Raw genomic sequence first — 26,017 nt, forward strand, 5'->3', positions numbered from 1 at the left:
ACATTTTATCCAGTGAGGAGCGCATAAAGATGAGCGTACAAATATGAATTGCATTAATATATGCTATATCTAGTTTGCTTAAGGTAGGTCTGTACACAGTATGAATTGTAACCACAGGTTTAGATGCATTTAACAATCACCCTGACAAGAGAGGTGGACTTGGTTCAGTGACACGAGCTCAAGGAAACACGTTTCAAACATCCATCTCTATCGTCTCTATTGTAACTATATATTAGGTTATTATTCAAGTGTTGCGCTCAACAACCGATTGGAGCTTTTGGATCCTTGAAGTAACAGTCAATATATCTATATTGATATTTTTTTACATATGGTTCATTTCAAGCATGACAATCACTATTTCTAACCTGATAAATTGGTACCTCAAAGTACCCTTTTTTGTATTTATTTTTTTTTATTTTTATGACATTTGAATTTTGTTTTTTAAGTTGACAATCCGTGTACTTCAAGAATTTGAATCCAGTTAATAAGAATTAGGGTAACGATATTGTGCATAATAAACATGAAAAATATTGCTTAGTTTTTTTCTATTCTTTTTTATTCTCTTTTTTAATGGATGTTGGGATCGTTTCCTTTGATATAATGTAATGTTAGGTGTTCTCTGTGTGTTTTGACTTTCATCAATCAACAACTACTGTAATTCAGGTGGTGGGCAGGCGTTTGTTTTCGCGCAAAGGAAGTTTGACTTTTGTCAGACGGTCCCTTGGCCGCGGGCACCTGCGTGGCAAAGCGCAGCCGCTCAGTCCGCGTGGACGCCACATCCCATCGTGGACGCTTTCCACGGCGGCGCCCACAGACTCTCGTGCCCCTGGCCTGAACCCCATGCACTGCTTGTAACGCCTGACGGTGCGTGATTAGTGTCCTCGATGGCAGTTCAGCAGCCTCCATCTTCTCCGTGACAATCCCACGAAGAGACAGATGACCGGCGTGTAGGACTCTCGCAGGCAAGTGTTTTCCGCTCGTTCCGCACCTCTTACTGTCATGATTAACACCAGAATCAACTTATGTTTTCAGAGTCATGATTAACACCAGAATCAACTTATGATTTCAGATGCTTTCCTTGCAGAATAACGTTACATTCTGTACACTTGCAGCTCCTTTGAACATACAGTACAGTGTGCATTCGTGTGGCTTTATATGGCCCCACACGGTGCAAGTGTCCCCTTACCCAAATCAATAGTGTAGAATTACTTTATGCCTGTACCAACATTGTAATTGATGTGTTGGAAGCGCACCATCACATTTTCAAAAACACTTCCACATTGTATTTACAATGAATATCGCGATAGCATGTTTTTCCTATCACCATGATTACCATACATTTTTGATACAGCTCAAATCAAATATTGATTGTCAAGATTGGCACTGTAAAATCAAATCAAATAATAAGACCAGCTTTTAATTGGACTTTAGTTCTATGATAATGGTGCAATTATTCATCAATAATATATATGATATTTAATCATTTATTTGATTCATGTTTTGTTTTCATAATCTCGTCAGTGACACAAATATTAGTAGCATTGATGAGTTTGTTCAACATATCACGCAATCGATGTATTATCGTACTGTCACAATAATATCGTATTATCGCGTATGTATCAATCGCCAGTGTTGGGAAGATGACTGGAAATGTAGTTGTTAACAATTACAGTATGTTACCATGTTGAAAATTTAATAGTAGTGTAACCATTTCAATGACTTTCCCAAAGTAATATAAGTAATTACGTTGCATTACATTTAGATTATTATTCTTAAATTTGAATGAAGGCCTCAACAGGACCCTTGGAAGCGTTCACTAAAAATGGTAATTAAAACCACAGATCATTATTTTGCAATTAATCACATATTTGTTATTTACACAAATAATAGACTGAAAAAAACAATGAAATGTAAATGCATAATAAAAAAAAATTGTTTGCTGGATTAAATGTGCGCAGCATGTGGAAACCGACCATACCATACCATCTTGACCTAATGACAAATTTGCACACTTTCGACAATATCGCTTCATATGACAAACCAGATAAGTGAATGTTCCATAAAAAGTACAAAATTATCAAGATGAAACTGTTCAAAAGTCAATGTTATTTTATGTATTCAAAAGTGTAACAGTGAGTCTAACCTTTTCAAAATCTCAGACAAACTAATTGATCGCACCACAAAATGGAGCGTCGTGGTTATATTTGGAAAATGTCATGTTTGAGACTACGGCAGAATGGTATATGACCAGAGAGAACCATTCACAAGCGACGGCTTTAGGAGGAAGTGATACGACAAAGAAATCTGAGTTTTTTTCGGCTGCTTTTGAAATGTAACTAAAATTGTCATCATGGAAATTTCCAAAAGCAACTGTGATTAAATTACACATTTTCTCTGAATAATGTAATTTAAAAATTTGAATTAAATTATATACTATATTGTTACATGTAAATAGTTGCTCCCCAGCACTGTCGATCGCTGTGTCATATCGATGGAAAATATAACAGTTATATGATATTACATAGACATCATCAGGAATACATCACAGAATCTCTATAGTCTTAATATCACAATTCTTCTTTTCCTTTCGGCTTCTCCCTTTAGGGGTTGCCACAGTGCCCTGCATCCTCCTCTCGAACACCAACTGCCCTCATGTCTTCCCTCACGACACCCATCAACCTTCTCTTTGGTCTCTCTTGCCTGGCAGCTCAATGCTCGTGATCCTTCTACCAATATACGCACTATTTCTCCTCTGGACGTGTCCAAACCATTGAAGTCTGCTCTCTCTAAATTTGTCTCCAAAACATCGAACCTTGGCTGTTCCTCTGATGAGCTCATTTCTAATTTTATCCAACCTGGTCACACCAAGAGCGAACCTCAACATCTTCATTTCCGCCACCTCCAGCTCTGCTTCCTGTTGTCTCTTCAGTGCCACTTTCTCTAATCCGTACATCATGGCTGGCCTCACCACTGTTTTATAAACTTTGCCCTTCATCCTAGCAGAGACTCTTCTGTCACATAACACACCTGACACCTTCCTCCACCCGTTCCAACCTACTTGGACCGATTTCTTCACTTCCTGACCACACTCACCATTGCTCTGGACGGTTGACCCCAAGTATTTAAAATCCTCCACCCTTCCTATCTCTTCTGCCTGTAGCCTCACTCTTCCCCCACCACCCCTCTCATTCATACACATATATTCTGTTTTACTTCGGCTAATCTTCATTCCTCTGCTTTCCAGTGCATGTCTCCATCTTTCTAGCTGTTCCTCCACCTGCTCCCTGCTTTCACTGCAGATCACAATGTCATCTGCAAAGATCATGGTCCACGGGGATTCCAGTCTAACCTAATCTGTCAGCCTATCTATCACCACTGCAAAGAGGAAGGGGCTCAGGGATGATCCCTGATGCAGTCCCACCTCCACCTTAAACTCATCTGCCACACCTACAGCACACCTCACCAGTTCTGCTGCCCTCGTACATGTCCTATATTATTCTAACATACTTCTGCCACTCCAGAGCTCCGCATGCAGTACCACAGTTCCTCTCTGGGTACTCTGTCATAGGCTTTCTCTAGATCTACAAAGACACAATGTAGCTCCTTCTGACCTTCTCTGTACTTTTCCATCAACATCATCAAGGCAAATAATGCATCTGTGGTACTCTTTCTAGGCATGAAACCATACTGTTGCTCGCAAATACTCACATCTGTCCTGAGTCTAGCCTCCACTACTCTTTCCCATAACTTCATTGTGTGGCTCACAGCTCACATTGTGTGGCTCACCTTTCCATTTTTCATCCTCTTTAATGCCTTTCTAACTTCCCCCTTACTAATCATTGCCACTTCCTGGTCCACCACATTTGCCTCTTCTACTCTCCCTTCTCTCTCATTTTCCTCATTCATCAACTCCTCAAAGTATTCTGATCATCTATCTAGCACACTACTGGCACCAGTCAACATATTTCCATCTCTATCCTTAATCTCCTTAACGTGCTGCACATCCTTCCCATCTCTATCCAGCTTTCTGGCCAACCTGTATAGATCCTTTTCTCCTTCCTTAGTGTCCAACCTGGCATACATGTCATCATATGCCTCTTGTTTGACCTTTGCCACCTCTACCTTTGCCCTATGTTGCATCTCAATGTATTACTTTTGCCTCTCCTCGGTCCTCTCAGTGTTCCACCTCTTCTTAGCTGACCTTTTTCCTTGTATGATTTCCTGTACTGTGCGGTTCCACCACCAAGTCTCCTTCTCTCCTTTCCTGCCAGAAGATACACCAAGTACTCTCCTGCCTGCCTCTCTGATCACCTTGGCTGCAGTGGTCCATTCTTCTGGAAGCTCCTCATGCCCACTGAGAGCCTGTCTCACCTCTTCCTCTTCCCACCTCTTCAAAAGCTGCACAACACTCATCCTGTCTCAGTCATCTTACACACCACCATCCTATGCTGTCTAGCCACACTCTCCCCTACCACAACCATACAGTCGGTAACCTCCTTCAGATTACATTGTCTGCACAAGATGTAATCCACCTGCGTGCTTCTACCTCCGCTCTTGTAGGTCACCCTATGTTCCTGCCTCATCTGGGAAAAAAAGTGTTCACTACAGCCATTTGCATCCTTTTTGCAAAGTCTACCAGTATACATGTCGTTGGAACAATATAACAATCACTATCATTAATAACAATTCTAGTCATTGATGGTGTAGTGGTGCACTCGTCTGACTTTGGTGCGGGCAGCCTGGGATCAGTTCCCACTCAGTGACGGTGTGAATGTGAGTGTGAATGGTTGTCCGTGTCTATATGTGCCCTGCGACTGACTGGCAACCAGTTCAGGGTGTAGTCTGCCTTTCGCCCGAAGTCAGCTGGGATATGCTGCAGCACCCCGCGACCCTAACCAGTATAAGCAGTGTTGAAAATGGATGGATGGATGGAAATAACAATTCTTATTATTTACAATACATTATTAAGACAGCTGATTAAAATATTGAAGTTGTTGTTGTTGAATGTCACACTTAATAACTTGGTAATGTGTTGTGAATTTCAACAATTAAATGAAACAACTTAATCTTCAACTTTAGCTAGATAGATTAGATAGATAGATAGAGAGAGAGAGAGAGAGAGAGAGAGAGTTTTTTTTCCCCAATACATAGTGCAAACACTGTATTGTGATACTATCCTCATCGTTGATGCGCGATGTTGCTTTACCGTTTTCTCTTACAATCCTTTTTTAATACAACTAGATTGATGTTCTACCCATGCTTGTGTTGTTTTTGTTTATTTATTTATTTATTTATTTTGGACGACTCGAGCTTCCCCAACATTTCAAAAACATGTATGTTAGGTTCAGTGAAGACTCTAGTATGAGCTCACCCTGACCCTAATGAGGATTAGTGCTGTAGAAAATAGATAAATGGAAATTACATTGGAATTGGCCTGTTTAATTAATCTGTATTCGCTGGTGTAGGGCGGAATCCTCGTATCCAAAACTTTTCAGGACCCCCCCAAACAAATAAAGGCCACATTTGTTACAACTATCAACATTGCAATGTCAAAGAGAGCAAGCCATTTTCAACACTTTATAGTGGTCAATACTGTGTAAAAATAAAAAATTAAATATAATAACACACACACAAACACACGTGGGGACTGACCAATTGTATTGATTTGTGAAAAAATATAAATGTTTCCAAATTTGGACATGAAAGGTTTTAGGCTGGACGCCAACGACTTTCACTTTATTTTAACTGAACTCCTGGATAAACGTTTCTATGATATTCAGATTTATTGAGATGCACCTGTACACTATATGCATAGTAAGTGTTGTCTATGTCGTCTGATGATGTTAACTGAGCTTTCGTTTTATGTGCCATGCGAATGGCTGGAGATCAGTCCAGGGTGCACGCCACCTCTTGCCCAAAGTCAGCTGCGATAGGCTCCAACTCACCCGCAACCCTAATCAGGATTAGCGCTACAGAAAATGGAGAAGTGGATGGATAATTATTTTGTGAATACCTCTTAATTGTTTTTTTTTTTTAATGCAACTTGGCATGACACTTATGGTACTAGTGTATCAGTATTATAGAAAAAGAATATTGTGATAATATTGTATTATGAGTTACTCTGCAATTCCTTACCCCAAGTTTTTGTGGTACAGTATACACTCACAGGACAATTCATTAGGTACACGTTTGCAATCAAGAATAGTCCAAAGATAATATTGTAACGCTGAATTTCACTGAAGTATTGATTGGTGATGTTGTGGTTGCAGTTTGCAATGGACAAGTGCACTGCACAGCTGTTTTTAATATTTTCATGACTTTTTTATGTAGCTACATGAGAGGGTCAAAATATTTTCTAATATTTTGACCCTCTCATGAAGCTACATAATAAGCTGCATGTTATGACAATGAAACCATCTGCATGTGTTCATGGTGGCCATACTATATTCAATATGGATGTTTGTGTTGCGGTGAGCAGCAGCAGAGGAGCTGGCAGTAAATGAAAGGCCGTCGTCATCACCATGCCCCCGGGGAAGTATGGGATGCAGGAGGAGTGGGAGCGGGAGGGCGAGCAAGGCATCAGGATGGACTTCCTGTTGCCCACTGGCATCTACCTCACATTTTCAGTGTCTCACAAGGACACCATCAAGAGCATCAAGATGGTATGGCTACTAAAACTAGTACAGTATAAGCAGGATGTATGTCCAAAATATCTATAAAAATCAAATAAGCTGAATCATCGACAGTGTAAACGTCAAGTTTGAATTTTATAGAAGCCACATTTCTCCTTGGGCGCTCCGTTGCCAATCTCCTTATGAATGAATGTGAATGTGCTGTTTCCATGCCAACCGCTCTGCCACCTCAGACAGTATGATTTAGCTGTGTTTAGTAATGATACTCTTGGAGGCTTTTAAGATGATTAAGAAAAGAAATGACTCCCCGGTCCTTTTTCTTTAAGTGCTCCAGAACTTTCAGGGTCAAAGAGTCGCTCATCGAGTTTCCTTTTCAGTGTTTTAGTGTGAATGTGTCATACCCAGAAAAACAAACAATCATTTCCTTATTTTAGTCTGCATGTTTTTACAGCATCTAAATGCATTGCCGTTTTATTAACTCTTCTGAATTGTATCTTTTATCAAACAAGTATTGGCTATGACAATATGGATGAAGTTAAGTACAGTAAAGTGATAGTTGCCAGAAGATCCTAACACTTTGTTGTTTGTTTCCTAGTTATTATCGAAATATACAGCATAGTCTAAAGTGAATTCCCATGCAGGGATTAGTAAACTAATTTGGATATAACATGAAATCAACTAAAACAAAATGCGTTATTTTATGTTCTGCAGAGAGTACTAGATGTGGGGTAAGGAGTAAATCAGAAGGTAGATCTTTATTTGTACAAATGCCTTTTAAATAATATTAAATAACATTATGTACATACTGCACACAGGGAGTATATATATATATATATATATATATATATATATATATATATATATATATATAACCCGCAGGGACAGGGTTTTTTTATATGGGCAATATTACCGTCAGCCCCCCTCTGTTGCATTTATAATGTAAAGATGTACCACCCATTGTTTTTGGAGCATTGATGATCGGCGAAAATGTATTGTCAACAAGTGAAATGGGAGTCAGCACACGCCTGCCCCCATTTAAAGTGCTTCTGTTTAACACCAAATTCATTTCAGCTGTTCTAGGCTTTACGGCACTTTTTTTTTTTGGGTTTCTAGAAGAAGGCTGAAGGTTTTGTGGTAACACTGACTGCTATTTCGAAGGGAAACAATTTAGAGTCTTCGATGAGCCTAACTTGAAATGTGGGCGAAAACCCACACAAGCACAGGAACAACATGCAAACTCCACACAAGAGGGCCTGAGTCAAGATTAATTCATTCATTCATTCATTTCCCATACCGCTTATCCTCACTAGGGTCTTGTAATAAATAGAATATAGCCTAATGGCCTTTGTTTTCTTTTCTTTATTATTAATTTCACTGGACACTCGTGTTTGTTTGTCCTACATGGAATAAATCCACAACTTCCTCACTGTAAACGTCAATTTTACAGATGCCACATCTGCTGAGTGTGGGCCTAATGGAAGCAGCCTCTGTATTTTTTTTGCTTAGGCAAAAACGAAAACAGGGACCACTAGTAAAGGAAATAATGTATTTTCTGCGCCCAATCAATGGTGTACCCCTTCTCTTGCCCAAAATCAGATGGGAGCTCGATCCTAATGAAGACAAACACAAGAAAATGTATGAATGGTATTTACTGTGCTATATTGCTCTGATACTGTATCATTCATATGCTGCCCAAAGTCACTAGGATGTGTATTGGGTTTTCTTTCTGGGGATTGCTGTGATGTAATTGTAATTCATATGAGTTAATGAAGGTATTATTTTGTCTTTTTTTTCCCAGATGGTTTGGGAAAATGCCAGAGGGGAGGCGCTATTCACGGCGCTGGGTCATCCAGACTCATACGTCTTCACCTGCATCAAGCAGACAGGCGAAAGGGAGGAGCTGGAGGAGGAGTCGAGGCGTATAAGTGATGTGCAGCCTTTCATGGGTGTTTTGAGACTGGTGGCCAGGGAGGGTGACCGTGTCGAGAAACTCGCCAACAGCCAAATCAGCTTTTTGATTGGCAAAGGTCAGCAACACTCACTTTCACTGCCCATATAGCTTCCCTGGTGATTTATTGTTTTTCTTGTGGCATATGTACAATATGTACAGTATCTCCAAGTCTTTTTTTTCTTAATAGAACAGTAAAACACACAAACACAATGAGCACACTTACGCAGGAGCGTCTGTTGGCCGCACCTTACACCCAAACACTCACATGCAGACTCACTTTTTTATATGGTGTTTCTATATTGCGGATTTTCGCTAATTGTTGGCAGGTCTGGAACTTATCCTACGTGATAAATAGACCCAGTACTATATCTAATACGATCTGACACCATTCAGAAATTAGTCTTGTATTTGTGATTTTTTTTTAACTGAGTGGAATTCCAGAGTTGACAATCATACTTAAAGTTATACAGTCGTCAGCTTTTTTACCTTGCCTAAACCTAGAATAGAATAGAATAGAATGAATAGAATAAGCCTTTATGAGGTCTGCAGTCAGAGTTTTACAGCAGAAAAAGAGCTCTGCAATACTCGTTTAAAAAGTATTGTCTGAAATAGTGGTACTTGTGTGTTTCTATGTGACGCTTCTGTCAGACGCGTGTAGTGTAGCATGTTGTGTTGTCAAAGAATGGCCTAAAACATTGCTTTACATTAAAAGTAGCAGCACACTAGAAAAGTCATTTTTAAGCTTCAAAAATCTATCTATGTACATATTTATTATGTCAGATAATGACAACAGTACATGAATAATAAATACTACTGTAAATACAATATACAGAAGTGTGGACGACTGGTTAGAGCGTCTGCCTCACAGTTCTGAGGACCGGGGTTCAATCCCCCGCCCCGCCCGTGTGGAGTTTACATGTTCACCCCGTGTGGAGTTTACATGTTCACCCCGTGCCTGCGTGGGTTTTCTCCGGGCACTCCGGTTTCCTCCCAGATCCCAAAAACATGCATGGTAGGTTGATTTAGGACTCTAAACTGCCCGTAGGTGTGAATGTGAGTGCGAAGGGTTGTTTGTTTGTATGTGTTCTGCGATTGGCTGGCAACCAGTTCAGGGTGTACCCCGCCTCCTGCCTGATGTTTGCTGGGATAGGCTCCAGCACGCCCGCGACCCTAGTGAGGAGAAGCGGCTCAGAAAATGGATGGATGGATGGAAAATTTAAATGTATCAATAAATGGTCCAGATATAATGGGATCGAGAAGTCTGTCATGGAAGGAAATGCTGCGTGCTCTGATGGTGTCGCGCACTGGGTGAGACTCACAGAGCTGGGCTTCCTTATCAGGCTGTCCAGTTGGCCACTATCAGCAACTGAGATGCTGCTGCCCCAGCAAACCCCTGAAAAACGAAAAAAAAAGTATGCTTTTTAATGTGGACTGTTTATGTATAAATGTTTATGTGTGTTTTTTTATTCTAAAATTTAGCAAATGAGACAAACCTAAAATACAGGACTGACTGCGAAGTTTTTTGCTTCCGAGACTTGACTTGAAAGTCTGACAAACTGGTATACTGATGATTGTGTTTGTTATTTTCAGGTCTGCATGAGTTTGAGGCCCAGAAGAACCACGAAGTGAGTGAATTTCGGACCAAGATACGAGCGTTCTGTGAGGAGAAGGCTCAGCGGCGGCAAGCATCACCATGGCAACAGTGGATGGCATACATGTTCCCATGTGACCTGGAGCCATGCTGCTCTCTGGCAATGTGTGGCAAGTCACAAAACACCAAGATCTTTATCAACATCAAGTTTGAGGCTTGTGATGTGAGTTCATATTGAATGTTATCTAATATAGTGAGGGGATGCTGGGGGCAGAAGCTAAGGACACCTGAGAGTTTTCAAGTAAATGTGAAAATCTTTGGCAATCCCCCTCCCATATCACAAACGCCACTTCACAACTCTTCAAGATCTTACTGAGTAGGACGCAAACATGAATGTGTGCTAGGAAAGCTTCATGGTGCAGCAGGAGCCAAAGGACCTGCCGCTGGCTCTGATGAGGAGCGCCCTGAAGAAGAAGGCCACCGTCTTCCGATCGCTGCGCCAACAACCAGAGGACTACACCTTACAGGTCAATGGTAGATGGGAGTTCATCTATGGGAGACACCCGCTGTGCCAGTTTAAAGTGAGTTCATTATTCATATATTCATGTATCTCTTTCAATCGAAAGCCCTTTTCAAATTCAAATGCATTAAAAGCACCAATATTTAATAATTTTGCTTTAAAATAATATACAGACACAGTACCTTGCATTAAGGAGAGCTAGCATCTCCGGTTTCGATCGCAACCTCCCACTTTAGTGGTCTGTAATAATATCAATATAATATCACAAAATTTGATGAACTTTTGTGATAAGATTTTTGACACGCCCTACCAAATAGGTTACCTATAGGTTGCAGGTAGCAGCATTTATTTATGTAAACAACCTCAATTACCATGTCTCAACAAAATGAAACATTATAAATGACGCAAAATGAAACGGAATGATTACTGACCCCCGTGAAGAGTTGCTCTAAAGTGTAAGTACCAAAGTCAGACAATAGCTGGGCTAGCTGCTATGCTAAGTATCTAGCTAAGATAACGCAGAACTGAACCAAGTAACCTAGATGCTCTTAACTAGAAGCTGAAGTCATAGATGTATTTTCTAGTGTATGTTGCTAATTGAGCTACCTTAAAATCAGACAGGCCTACTAAAACTGCATAGTACACCTTTTAGAAATTAAATTGACTGATGAATCAAAATGTCCTCATATTCCTGGAAAGTTTGATAAGCTAATGACATACGCTAACGTGTAATTGTTTGGAACAAACAGCTGTGTTTTTGTGTTTTTGTCTCATTTGTTTTGTTTTTATATACTTTAGGACTTTGCTTGTCTTAGTGGATAATATTTGGCTTCCTGTAAGATATTTTAGCATAAACCTCCTTTTTAACAAGCCACGGGCTAAACTGCGAAATAAGGTTTCTGTATGTCAACGAAATATCTACACAAATTAAACCAATAGTATCATTTCAACCCATCTTGTTCCACCGATTTCAAATTGTAGGGTCAAACTGTAGCTGTTTTTTCCTTTAAGCCATTAAAGGTTTGGTTGGCAGCACAGTCCAGTGATGCTACCTGCAGGCTTGACTCATATCAGTCCAGCTAGCAGCACTGCAGCAAGCAACTGCAACCATTAAGGCCTTAACAAGATTTGGACTGCATTAACCTAAACAGCAAACAAACAGCCTCCCATTTGGGGTGCCATTTGTAAAGAGGCTCACGCTCCTTTCCAACAAACAAGGGACACCCTCCTGCCCTCGGGCTGGGCGGGGACTGGCTGCATCGTGGGCCCTGCAGGTTGGGAGGGCGTCAGGCTCTCTACAGGTGGGGGGGGGGGGGTTGGCTCGGGCATTGTGTCATTGAATTGCTTGGGTATCCCCTCACTCACACTCTCGTCCTATAGACTTTTATAATTTACATAGTCAATACCACCAGGGCCACCACACTTCAATTGTACAGCCGGGTTCACGACCCCTGTCTTGCATGCTTCTTCTCTTGTCCTGGTCCTGTTCTATCTTGACCTGTCCTTCCCTCACAGGGTGTAGCACTACAGCCCCATACAACACTCACATGTAATGCTTCATTGTTGTAGATGTGTAATGATTTACTTATCTCATCCTGTTTACAATTAGTGCTTTGTCTTTTGTCTTCGTTTCTCTCTCCCCTCTAGAAACTTTGTTCTGTTCGACTGATCGACTCTGATTCTCAATAAACATCAATTATAAAACTCAGAAACCACAGCGGCAGCTTAAAAACTCTACTGTGATGCAGTAAAACCGTTCCGACATAAAAGGGATACAGATACTGCATTCTGCTTGATCTAACAGCCGAACAGGACAAAAAAAAAAAGTAGAGAGGCTCACACTGAAAATAACAACAACATTTTGTCACATTTAGCTCCAAACAGTTTTTAAAAAACTGGTGTGAAATATCGAGTCACTTTTTTGCACATTTCGAACAATATTAATCAACTTTATAGTTCAATCGAAATATTAAATGTCTATATCTACATCTGAAATCTAAATGCTAAATATATATTTAAATGTTAAATATACATCTAAATATGAATTTTAAATATAAATGTTAAATATATGTATACATGTTAAATATATATAAATCATAAATGTAAATGTAAATAATAATAATTTATGTTTTTTGGACACTACAAACACACAGCTTTTTTTTTTGGTACTTCCGTTTCTTGGCAGTGTGGATTTGCATATTAACTAAATATTTAGTTCAACCTAAAACTTTTAGATTTAGCATTTAATTTACTTTTATTTTTATATTTCGATGTTTATGTTTACCATTTAAATATATATTTAACATTTAGTTTTAATATTTATTTTTAACATTTAAATATAATATAAAATGTAACATTTACTTTTAATATTTGTATTTAAATTTAAGATTTATATTTAGATATAGATTTAACATATATAACATATTTAACATCCATCCATCCATCCATTTTCTGTACCGCTTATCCTCTCTAGGGTTGCGGGCGTGTTGGAGCCTATCCCAACTATGTTCGGGCGACATGCAAAATTCTACTTTTTTTTTTTAATTCAAATGTATTCAAAAGACCAAAAGCTCACAGCAGTTTCAGAGACTTCATTTTTGGTGGACATGCAAAACATGCATGCAAACTAATACCCTTATTTTACTTTGATTTAATCAATTTCTTTCATTTAACGGCATAAATGTCTTGGATGCAGAGAGAGAGAGAGAGAGAGAGAGAGAGAGAGAGAGAGAGAGAGAGATGCAGATCTTGAATCAAACCCTAACTCTAATCAACCCTAATGACAATCTAAACCCCCTAACCCAAAACCTAGCATTTTGGGTGTTCAATTGTTTGGTTGTTGTTTTTTTTGTTTTAATTTACAGTAGTAGAACTTCACTACAGTCATTTTAAACTTTACTCTTATGAGTTCCCTGTTATAGATTCTACTTTTTCTCATTAATTCCTGAATCCAATTATATTCCCATATTTTTCTATTCATTCCCACAGAAAGTTTAAAACCGTTTTCCAACAAAACTACTGATGATGCTTTGTCCTTGGGATGAATGATGACAGGGGGATTTTAAAACGAGCTTATTAACACACATTCAGTTTGCCTATCGTGCCATGTAGTGTGCCTCAAGTCCTTCTATGCAAAGTCGCCTCAGTTTTTGTCTTTTCTTTTATTCCACAGTACATTTTCTCCTGTTTGAGTACTGGCCAAAACCCTCATCTCACCATGATGCACCACTCCACCATCAGCAAGTATCAAGAGGAGCACGAGCGGATGTGTAGTCACGTGTGCAAGAGTCGCTCCTTGTCCAGACCTCCTCCTCTGCCTCTCAAGAAGGTAAGAGGGCAGCGGATGTTTGGCGTCTTTGACGAACACTTCTCTAACTCTTCTGGTCGTCGTCACAGTTGTTCCACTGGGACATCGTGGACTTTGGCACACTTGAAACGTGCTGCGCATCACAATGTGAATAATTAACATTTGATGTCTTGCTTTGACTGAAACCACAGACACTGTAGAGCAGTTGTGTGGGCAAAGTGTGGGGGTGTCATGTGGCGGCCAAGCCCAGTGTTAGGGGGCACTGGCACCCCCCAGCACCCCCTATAGAACCACCACTGTTAAACACCTTTTAAATTCGTAAACATACCGTACTGTACACTATGTATGTACATTTTATCCCCCTTCATATGTGTTTTAATGATTTTGTGGGGTTGTTTTTATACAGTACACCACGGTTGCACAGTAAAGTAAAATAAAGGCATGATAGAGTTCTTCTGTTCTTGTAGCTTCTACTAAACATACTTGTTCTTACTTCCGTCTTCTGAACTACTACCCAACAGGATAGTGTAGCAACATGACATGCATGCTTTCTGCGCAATATTATTGTACACAATGGAGACATTTGAAGGAATGAATTTCCCTTCTCTTCTGACTTGCTCCTGCAGCAGAATACCTCCTCTTTGTGGTCCATCCATGAGCCGTTCTGCATCCACCTGCTGCAAGGAAGCCGAGTCAATGCAGATGAAGGAATGAAGGTTGGTTTGCATCCAAGTGGGTTTTACTCCCACTTTGTCTTCTCAATATCTCCATTTCACTTGTACTAAAAGACAGTTTGACATATAAATGACATGTGTGGGGGGTGGGGAGATACATTGGTTCAAACCACACGCTTCCCATAATTCATCATAGCGGTTGGGTAAGTTTCAAAACAGGAAGTGGGGAGGGCCTGTATCTGTTCTTTTAGATGTCTCATTCTGGGTTGTAGATTCTGAGAAAACCCTCCCTCTCTTGCGTTTCTATTGTTGACACGTTTAGAAAGCGCATCTTGTTTGTTGAAAAATTACACCGTTTACCATTCTGCAATACTGCATATCAATTTTTTTATATTTCCAGCCACAACACACGTAGGGAATCCTGTTAATGGGTGACTCTGTGTCATCATACTGTACACTAACTTTGTTACCGTTTAGGTTGCTTCGCCTTGTGTAAGTGCACTTCCAGCAGCTGCTTTATGACTCATGCCAAATGTTTCCTGTCACATAATGATCAGTCATGTCAGTTGTTGGCAGACAAATGATTGAAAACACAGCCCCAGGGGAGAATAGATGCTCATATATTTAGTCTATACAGATGTGGCCTATCTTGATTTGGCAAAGGGCAGGACATGAATGGTCGCACATTATTGGATTTTGACTCAAGTGGCCATGTATTGAAGGATGAAGTGTCTGCGTGTGTTGTGTGCAGTGCAATCGTTTTGAACTGGTGGGTCGTGGACCCATTTTCGGTGGGTAGCAGAGAGCTTATAAAAGAAATTACATGTACTGAAGTGTACATCCTTTGACTCATAGCCTGAGTAACACAGGAAATGCTTAATCATCTCGTCAAGCATGTAAATCTTCCACTGTCACACAAGCTTCCATGCTGCATGGCAGGACCTTGTCCCCTCCCAGTGGCGGGCAAGTTGCTTCCAAAAGGTCATACAGTACATCACATATTACTAATCACTGTTTTTTGGAAGTCCATCCATCCATCCATTTTCTGAGCCGCTTCTCCTCGCTAGGGTCGCGGGCATGCTGGAGCCTATCCCAGCTATCATCGGGCAGGAGGCGGGGTACACCCTGAACTGGTTGCCAGCCAATCGCAGGGCACATACAAACAAAGAACCATTCGCACTCACATTCACACCTACGGGCAATTTAGAGTTGTCAATTAACCTACCAGGCATGTCTTTGGGATGTGGGAGGAAACCGGAGTGCGTGGAGAAAACCCACGCAGGCACGGGGAGAACATGCAAACTCCACACAGGCGGGGCCGGGGATTGAACCCGGGTCCTCAGAACTGTGAGGCAGATGCTCTAACCAGTCATCTACCGTGCTGCCTTTTTGGAAGTCCATCCATCCATCCATTTTCTGAGCCGCTTATCCTCACTAGGGTCGCGGCCATGCTGGAGCCTATCCCAGCTGTCATCGGGCAGGAGGCGGGGTACACCCTGAACTGGTTGCCAGCCAATCGCAGGGCACATACAAACAGACAACCATTCGCACTCACAGTCACACCTACGGGCAATTTAGAGTCTCCAATTTATGCATGTTTTTGGGATGTGGGAGGAAACCGGAGTGCCCGGAGAAAACCCACGCAGGCACGGGGAGAACATGCAAACTCCACACAGTCGGGGCCGGGGATTGAACCCGGGTCCTCAGAACTGTGAGGCTGACGCTCTAACCAGTCGGCCACCGTGCCGCCCCTTTTTGGAAGTCATTAGGTAAATTAAAATATTACTGTCCCTGAATTTGGAATTGCTTACACTACTTCTGAGTTACTTTCACGAAAACAATTGTGGAATTGTAGTGTAATAACTTTGATGACATTTAACAAGACAACAATAACAGAACAGTGCATTACAAATTAAAAATAAATAGACGTACATTACATTTCCTTTTGTACTTTTTTTACACCATCAAACTTAAAAATGTTTTTAAAAATTCAATAGACACAGATTAAAAATCTATATTATTTACGAGTTACTAAAATAAATGCTCACTCCTCCTCATATTTTAGCTAAACTGTCTACTTTCTTTCTATTCAATTAAGAAGAAAAAAAGAAAAAAACTAAAACATTAGTAAATACAATTTTCTTGGCAGGCATTATGTTCTACTTTTTCAGTTCCCCATCTTAATTATTGCTGCTGCAGGTCATGACTTGAACACACACTGAGTTACATCACGACCCATCAGTAGTGCTGTTGTAATGATTGACATGTCTATCATCCAACGATGCATCTTCAGTGGCTGAAAAACCTATCAATGACGGAGGTCGGACTTAAAAAAAAAACTACAACAGGATGAACTGGGTGAATGAAATCATGGAGGGTTTTAAAAATATCAGCACTGGATGTTTTTTATATGACCAATATGTAGACATGAGAGGGGAAAAGACAATGTCTGGACATTACAATAAAAACTAACAGATATCAAATTAACAACAATTTAGGAGTAATTACATTACTGAATTGCAGTAAAATACTATTATTGTATAGTATTATACTATTATATATACTATATATATATATATATACTATATATATACTATTATTATTATTTTGTCTGCCACCGCTCACTATGCATTTTTATGCCCCCCAGCTTGTGGTGCAAGCTGGCCTCTTCCATGGCAGTGAGCTGCTCTGTAAGGTGGTGACCAGCTCCGAGGTGGCGGTGTGCTCCGAGCCACTATGGGACCAAAAGGTGGAGTTCGATATCAGCGTGGCTGACCTGCCTCGCATGAGCCGCCTGTGCTTCGCTCTCTATGCTGTCTTCGACAAGGCCAAGAAGCCCAGAGGCACCAAAAAGAAGAATAAGAAAGCAGTGAGTTGCAATTTGTGCGTGAGTGCATTTGAGTGTGAAGATCAGTTTCCTCCAAATGTGTATGTGTGTGTGTGCGCAGTTGTGTGTGTGTGTGTGTGTGTGCGTGTGTGTGTGTGTGTGCGCACGCATGTGCGCGCGTGCGTGTGTCGGTGTTTGTGTCTGCGTGTGTTGTGTGTAGTGCAATCGTCCTGAACTGGTGGGTCGTGGACCCATTTTGGGTGGGTCGCAGACAGCTTATGAAAGAAATTACATGTACTGTCTTCCATTTCTGATTTTTTTGCATAACAGTACAGAGACATATTAAGTTACCACATGGAACATAGTAGGAACATGAAAAGAAATGTTACTTCCTTGTTCTCTAGCCACTAGTTTACTAAGTAAACAAATACAGTGCAGCTCAGCGTTTAGCTGGCCGGACCGCATAGGAAGCAATATGCCTTTGGTGGTACAGAAAACTCAATCGAAATCTCATTTGAAAATCTAACATGCTGTAATTATGGTTTCAGAGGAAATTTTTAGACCCAAAAAAAATTATTTATTCCTTCTAACTTCTATGAAAGTGGGTCACAACTTTGCAACATTAGGAAAATGCGGGTCCCAAATGTTTCCGGGGAATACTAAATTCATCTTTACACTATTTAGCTTCCGTGGCACCTCCGGCCACTGTGCCGTTTGTGTTTGAATTCACTTCCCTTTCCTGGTAACTATGTGAAGAGTAATTGGGAAAACAAAAGCAAACCTGTCAAGACACCCTTTGTCAAGCCAAGCTGTCAAGTAAAACTAACCAATATTGACTCACAATATTACTACTTCTTGCCCTCATGAGTTGCTTTATCGACCTAAGTCATGTAATAATAAAACTAAATTGTGAAACGATGTGCTTCTCAAAAATGTCATGGATATGAATCATTTAAAACAACAGTAAATGGCACATTATATTTGTAACACAACTTACTGTATTTATAGTCTACAGTCCTGTAACTATAGTTATGATCAACGTATCCTTTTCACAAGTACAATGAGACTTCCGTGTTTCATTGAAAGTGCAAGCCCACCACATGTTCGATACAGTGTGACATAGGAAGGAACCACTAAAGAGTGTTCTCACTGCTGCAGCTATGGTCAGTGCATTGAGCATGGGCCTCACAAACATGGTGCACTAATAATGGACTCAGGTAGTGTTGCTTCTGCTTTCTGGGACACTTCTCTCTTCTATTGCTTGGAAGAGAAGTCCCACAGACATGTGCTAGAAAGACAAACAGAAGTAAAGCTAATTATAGACATGGCTCATACTGCACAACAATGACGAATTTTTAATTTATTGATGGAATACAATCTATATTTTGTTATGTGTGTTTTTCTAGGATTGTCCAATAGCCTGGGGGAACATCATGGTGTTTGACTACAAGGACCAGCTAAAGAGTGGCGAGTTTCTATTGTCCACATGGCCATCTGTTCCTGGTACTTACAGCAATGTAGTGCAATATCAAATTTATAAATACAGTAACTACACATGAAGCATTTATTCATAGCATTTTTGTCATGCTGATTATTTTGTTGAATTGATAACGCAGCTGAAGCTCCAAAGTCAACTACAATCGGTTATGTGACGCCTGTTGACTTCCAAGACGTTCTAATTTCAAAAAAAAAATTCTCAATAGGAAATAATGTAATGGTAGCACAGCGAGGTATTGGTTAGCATGTCTGCCTCACGGTCGAAAGGTTCTGGGTTTGAATTTCGGCTCGGGCCCTCCTGTGTTGAGTTTGCGTGTTCTCATCGTGCTTGTTTGGGTTTTCACCGGGTACTCCGGCTTCTTCCTTTAGGTTCATTAAAGACTCTTTAACTGTCCGTAGGTGTGGATTTGAGTGTGAATGGTTGTTTATCTATATGTGCCTTACTGTTTGCTGGCGACCACTTTAGAGTGTACCCTGCCTCTCACGCGTCAGTCAGCTGGGATAGGCTCCAGCTCACCACAACTCTGATTAGGCCAAGTGCTATGGAAAATGGATGGATGGATGGAAATAATGTAGATTGTTTTGTTCTTTTGTTTCAGGCTCCAACTCTTGCCCTAACAAAACTATTAACTGTACATCTTGTGATTTAAGTAACATTATAATTGTCATACAAGTGAAAGTGAGAGCGAAAGAGAGAAGTTAACCACTTAAATGAAATAGCTTAAAGTAAAAGTACAGTACAGTACTGTACTGACATCGAGGATTCCTGACATACAAGGGGGAACAGGAAGATGTTTACAGAGGAATATTGTTACCTGGTGGTATTTTATAAGTATTCCTGGTATTTATATGTTTTTGTGCATGTCAGCTGGCAGCATAAGGACAGTACTGTATGTAAAGTTTAAGTAACTGGATGTTCAACATCTGTCTGTTTAGGAAAACATAAACATTCACACTCACATTCACGCATGTTTTAGGAATGTGGGGTGAAGCCAGAGTAATGGCCACGCAAGAACAGGGAGAACATGCAAATTCCACAACGAAAGGCCAGAACCGAGATTCAAACGCAGAACTTCAGCAATGTCTGGCAAAGAGGCTAACCACTTACTGCCATGCTGCCAAAGTTTTAAAAATTGCATCTTTCATCATGTTCAATCATCAACAACAAAAATGTATCAAGTAAACATAATCAGTCCCCAAGGAACAATGTAAATTTGGGTATACTATTCCTTTTATATGATCTTTTGCTCAGACTGATTTTGTTTGAGTGGCTCATGTGTCTAACACAGTCTGTCCATTGCAGAAAATGTCATCATTTAGGACACAATTAAACACATCACACATAACGTTTTTCTTACAGATGACAAAAGTGACCTGTTGAACCCGATGGGAACAGTTGAGAAGAATCCCAACGTTGACAGTGCAGCTGGACTTCTCATTCGCTTCCCGAACATCCGACCACATCCGCTCTATTATCCTCCGCTTGACAAGGTGCTCGTTACCAAAATCACTTGACATCTCATTTAAAGTATATTTCATTCAGTCAATTAAATTGACTCTCCTTCCAGATAGGTGCTATGGAAACAAATGGTGATGCAACTGTGGCAACAAAAGAAGAGGTTCACATGTTCATATTTTATATTTGATAGCTCACATCCACATTATGTGAAAATACTTAGCCTGCTTTGGTTTTTTTTTTTTTATGTCTTTGTTTTTTTGCATCATTTTGCATCTCTGCAGAACATGAAGCTGAAAGAAATAATGGACAATAAAAACTACACAGAGTTCTTCGAGGATGAGAAGGAGCTGTTGTGGAAACTTCGCACGGAGGTCCGGGACCATTATCCTGAAAGTCTTTCCAAGCTGCTCCTCATCACCAAGTGGAATAAGAGAGAGGATGTCATCCAGGTACGAGGGATTGTTTTGGGATATCTTAAACATTTGTCAATAAAGTAGCATAATAAACTACAAGATAGATAGATAGATAGATAGATAGATAGATAGATAGATAGATAGATAGATAGATAGATAGATAGATAGATAGATAGATAGATAGATAGATAGATAGATAGATAGATAGATAGAAAGATAGAAAGATAGATAGATAGATAGGATGATCACTGCTTGGACAGATAATACGTAAATTCATAGCTTAAAGGAAACATAGCTGGAAGAATTACCAGAGAAAACTCAGGTTGATATGTGAAAAACTGTTGACAGGATGTTTTGAACAATTAAATCTCCTCGGTGGACGTACTAATTCACATTCATTGTGACTCTTTAGATGGTGAGTCTTTTGAGGAACTGGCCGGAGCTCCCTGCTATCCCAGCCTTGGAGCTCTTAGATTACAGTTTTCCAGACCCGGCGGTTCGTTCTTTCACCATCAGATGCCTCAGAAAGCTCAGGTAGTCAAATTTGTATTCATGTTGTTGCTCGTCTTTCATGTATGAAGAACACACTCACTTGCGGAACGCCTTCTCTGCCCACAGTGATGATGAGCTGCTGCAGTATTTAATCCAGCTGGTCCAGGTCCTCAAATACGAGTCTTATCTAGACTGCGACCTCACAACGTTCCTGCTCGAGCGGGCTATATTCAACAGGAGGATCGGGCACTATCTCTTTTGGCATCTCAGGTGAGGCACGGTGCACCCGTACACCGAAACAACTTGTCTCGTCTTGATGGCTGAACATTGTGTCTTAAATTTAGGTCAGAGATCCACGTCCCATCTGTCAGCTTAAGGTTTGGCCTGATTCTTGAGGCCTATTGCAGGGGTAACATCCACCACATCAAACTTTTAACAAAACAGGTAACTCTACTAGTCATATAACAATCTTCAAAAGAACTCAAACCCTGTGCAAAATCAATGAGTGAATGACTACAATTTAGGATCGTAATGGTTTCACCCGGAGTGAAGAGTGTAGTAATGAGATGTGACGTTAGCCCATTCTGATGTGATCTACAGTACATCCTCCAGGTTCAATTTTAATACCTGCCACATGGGCCAGTAGTTTGGGCTTTCACTTTTTGACCCTGTGTACCCATACCAATTTAATTTGAACATTACAGGACATAACATTTCAGCTCACAGACAAGAATATGTAATACAACTTTGTAATATAACTATTACAATTATTGCTTTGAAAAGATAGTAACGGGTAATTTTGGAATAGGTAATGCACTACATTATGGGGAAAAAAATACCCAACACGAGTGCTAACATGCAGTACATGAAAGGTTGCACACACAAAAACAAAAACCCAATGGGTAGGCATTGAAGTATGTTTATTTGCCCCCTCCCTTGCACAGAACGAGGCTCAAGGCAAAATGAAGGTACTCAGTGACTCTGTCAAATCAGGCCCCCAGAAGATGAATGCTGAGGACCTGAAGCTGTGCATCAGACAGGAGTCGGACGCTTTGTCCAACCTGCTGTCACCACTTAACCCCAGCGTCATCCTCACTGAAATCTGGTTAGAGCCAGACACACACACACGCATGCATGCATAAAGTATATAATTTCACAATGTGTTAGTTATTGTTGTAGTTTGCAGAGGTTCTTCCAACTGAGAGGTGCGCAACAGAGGCTTACCCTCTGTGTAAAGGCAGAATCCAGAAAAAAGCTCTTGTACAGGATCTGATTAGAAGGATCTGATTAGACTGCACAGGTGTTCCAATTTTCTAGCCGGTCACGCCTATTGTCAAATAAACACTCATGCATGACTACTCCGCATCAGCTATTTCTAGGAAATCTCACGTCTTGTTGATTAATACAAATAATTATCCTATTAAGAGATGTCAGTAGGAGAGGCAGCCATCTATTATTACATTGATTTCTCCCCTTTGCATAAATCGAAGAATACAGAATCTTAGAATGATAAATAGTCAGAATGCAATGACAATAAATAATGCCACATAACTTAAAATAACTGTGATTGACTGGCAACCATTCCAGAATGAAGTACACCTTTCGCACAGCATTGGCTGAGACTGTAACTAATAGAGATTCTACTTTGTTATAGACGCCTCCACAAGTCACTATAAAATTAATTAACAATTTTATCTCTGCCTCATGATTTAAAAAGTTGCATACTGTTGCAGTGCAGACAAGTGCAGATTCATGGACTCGAAGATGAAACCACTCTGGTTGATGTATAAGAGTCCTTGGACTCAAGGAGACATGGTGGGCATCATCTTCAAGAATGGGGATGGTGAGTTGCAAAAAAGAAGGGGAAATAAACATTGCATGGGCCTTACAAACATGGAAATACGTGATAAGAAGAATGAAGAATTAAATTATGTTACTCCTTCATGATGAAGATCTTCGACAAGACATGTTGACCCTCCAGATGATCCAGCTCATGGAGAATTTGTGGAAAAAAGAAGGACTGGATCTCAGGTAGGGACCAACAGGTATTATTTATATTTATGCACAGCATCCTCTAGAAGGAATGTACTGGTATCTGAGTTTGTCTTCTGAGCGCAGAATGATCCCATATGGGTGCTTGTCCACTGGGAACAAGATGGGTTTCATTGAGGTGGTGAGGAACTCGGATACCATCGCCAATATCCAGCGAAATAACAGCAACAGTGCCGCCACTGCTGCCTTTAATAAAGATGCCCTGCTGAACTGGCTCAAATCCAAGAATCCAGAGTGCGTATCCAGAAAATGTTTAAAGGTTTAGCTCAGGAATTTTGGAGACTTTTGGGGAAAGGGATTCATGTATAATGATGGACATTTTTGTTTTATCCTAAGCAGACCTACATGCAAATTAATGTTAATTTTATTCATCCATCCATCCATTTTCTATAGTGTTTTTCCTCTTTAGGGTTGCAAGTGAGCTGGAGCCTATCCCAGCTCACTTTGGCCAGGTACACCTTGGACTGGTCACCAGTCAATTGTCTCCAATTTTGCGAAGAACAATATTTGTTGAAATTGGTTGGCTGGGGATTGGTTTTAGGGTGTCTTGGACTATGAACCTTCACCATTAACACATATTACCAAATAATTTGGGGGGCTAAAGCTTAAGCTAAAGTTTACTCATAATAACATTAAAATGTCTCCAAATGTGTTGAAATAGGGGATCCACATAAATAGTTTTTAGGAACCCACTCATTCCTGCTGTTTTTCCTCACCAGGGACAAACTTGAACAAGCAATCGAGGAGTTCACGCTGTCTTGTGCTGGCTACTGTGTAGCTACTTACATCTTGGGCATTGGTGACCGTCACAATGACAATATTATGATCAGGGAAACTGGACAGGTGAGATATGCATATTGTATTTTCTGTCTCTACTAATTCTAAGAAAGAAATATGCCACAAGGGGGCGTGAATGTCATTTTTAATCTTAAACTAGAATTGTACCCAGTAGAGCAATTTTGAGCCACGCACAGGTTTTTGGTAGGTTTTTCACAATCCTGCTCACAGACAAACTGTGATTACATTGAATCTTGTCAGATTTATCAAAAAAATGTCATTGTTTAAACTACTGAGTATCTATCTCTAAGTGATTGTTTTACTGTTCTTTAGCTCTTTCACATTGACTTTGGACATTTCCTGGGCAACTTCAAGCGCAAACTGGGCATCAACAGGGAACGTGTACCTTTTATTTTGACATACGACTTCGTCCATGTGATCCAACAAGGACGAACAAACAACAGTGAGAAGTTTGAGAGGTATAGTATTTATTTATTTTTTTAATATGTCTGTATATTCTCTAGGGTTTCTGTGTTTTGTGACAGAACTTTGCATCATTGTTGTTAGGTTCAGGGAATACTGCGAGCGGGCATATAAGATTCTGTGTCGGAATGGGACACTCTTTGTCAACCTCTTTGCGATGATGAAGGCAGCTGGACTGCCCGAACTCTCTTCCTTCAAGGACATTCAGTACCTAAAGGTATGTAAAAATGATGCTGATGACAGGGGGGAGGGAATCATAATTATGACATGATTTGTTGTTTTCTCAACAGGACTCTTTATCTTTGGGCAAATCAGAGGAAGAGGCACTGAAGAATTTCAAAGTGAAGTTCAACGAGGCTCTGCGAGAAAGCTGGAAGACTAAGGTCAACTGGATGATGCACTCTCTGGCCAAAGATAACAGACCATAAAGGATACCAAGCAGAACTAGAATTACAATGTAATGGACAGAAAAGACAAAAGAACACAATCGGACATCTGTTTCTACCAATGACATTTGACGATTGTTTACAAGTGATTGCCTCATTAGTAAGGAGTAATAGGTAACCAAAGACAATGGAATAATTATGAAGCCCGAGACTAGTGTTGGTATGAAATATAAATTCACCACAGCATTGCACTATACAACAAAAAAAACTACATTAATTGGTCAGATACTGTATGATTTCTTTGTGTTTTATCTAATGTTGAATATTGTACAAAAATGGATTTTTAAAGGCGTTTTCAAGATACTGTATATCTGTTCAGGTTGCCTTTGCTGGGCTAGTAGTTGGGAACGATTGTTTAGATGCGTCATCCAGGACCGAGGCCTTTAGTTTATGTTAGTTAAATTGTGTTGCACCATATAAAATTCTAAATGTGTTTATTATTAGGATTTTTCATTCTTAGATGCTAAGGACAGATGTTAGATTGCCAGTTGTAAATGAGGTGACACATGCTTGAGTGCACAGCAACCAAACACTGTACTCTCACACATCATTTCATCAAATATAGATGTTTGAAACCAATGAGTAAATGTTTAATACAATGCAGTATTCTGTGTCTGATTTTGCATTTCTTGTTTAATGATAGCATAGTCTCATTTTGATTCGATTTTTAAGACGGATGTGACAGATGCCATTGCAGAGATTGGGGTCCCTATTTTCGTGACTGGCGTATATCTGACATGGCGGGTGGCGCAACTGTGTGCCAGGGACAGGTTAGACGAGTGTTAGTAATTTCTTCGACCAGCGCACGCAGGCGGATCCAAGAATGGGCTGGCTGGGCCACTCTGGGTTTGTCTACAGCCGACTTCATTCGCCGCCAATTAGAGCACCTCCTCTCA

The 26,017-nt window shown here is 40.3% G+C and overlaps 1 protein-coding gene across 3 annotated transcripts; it reads left to right on the plus strand.

Annotated features, from left to right (window-relative positions):
* Nucleotides 1-711: 711 nt before the first annotated feature.
* On the plus strand, nucleotides 712-25,717 carry pik3cd (phosphatidylinositol-4,5-bisphosphate 3-kinase, catalytic subunit delta). Of its 3 annotated transcripts, none has more exons than XM_061681100.1 (23): nucleotides 712-962; nucleotides 6,479-6,662; nucleotides 8,431-8,659; nucleotides 10,174-10,397; nucleotides 10,579-10,755; nucleotides 13,867-14,022; nucleotides 14,628-14,717; nucleotides 17,323-17,544; nucleotides 18,909-19,005; nucleotides 20,360-20,490; nucleotides 20,568-20,618; nucleotides 20,740-20,907; nucleotides 21,284-21,405; nucleotides 21,490-21,633; nucleotides 21,708-21,807; nucleotides 22,308-22,468; nucleotides 23,097-23,206; nucleotides 23,316-23,394; nucleotides 23,482-23,649; nucleotides 24,135-24,258; nucleotides 24,526-24,671; nucleotides 24,760-24,892; nucleotides 24,966-25,717. In XM_061681100.1, the coding sequence occupies exons 2-23, from the start codon at nucleotides 6,522-6,524 to the stop codon at nucleotides 25,101-25,103; spliced, it is 3,111 nt and encodes a 1,036-aa protein (XP_061537084.1). In that variant the 5' UTR covers nucleotides 712-962; nucleotides 6,479-6,521; the 3' UTR covers nucleotides 25,104-25,717. The 3 variants fall into 3 exon arrangements, with proteins under 3 accessions (XP_061537084.1, XP_061537092.1, XP_061537102.1); XM_061681108.1 differs by having other exon boundaries at nucleotides 14,631-14,717; XM_061681118.1 differs by lacking the exon at nucleotides 6,479-6,662.
* The last annotated feature ends 300 nt before the right edge of the window (nucleotides 25,718-26,017 follow it).

The sequence above is a fragment of the Phycodurus eques genome, chromosome 1 (assembly GCF_024500275.1).
Source record: "Phycodurus eques isolate BA_2022a chromosome 1, UOR_Pequ_1.1, whole genome shotgun sequence".
NCBI lineage: Eukaryota > Metazoa > Chordata > Actinopteri > Syngnathiformes > Syngnathidae > Phycodurus > Phycodurus eques.

Excerpts from the sequence above, each read along its gene's own strand:
- pik3cd (XM_061681100.1), top strand. The coding sequence starts at position 6,522 with ATGCCCCCGGGGAAGTATGGGATGCAGGAGGAGTGGGAGCGGGAGGGC. Across the intron at positions 10,756-13,866 it reads ACCCGCTGTGCCAGTTTAAA|TACATTTTCTCCTGTTTGAG; the intron begins GTGAGTTCATTA and ends TTTATTCCACAG. Across the intron at positions 22,469-23,096 it reads GTCATCCTCACTGAAATCTG|TGCAGACAAGTGCAGATTCA; the intron begins GTTAGAGCCAGA and ends ATACTGTTGCAG.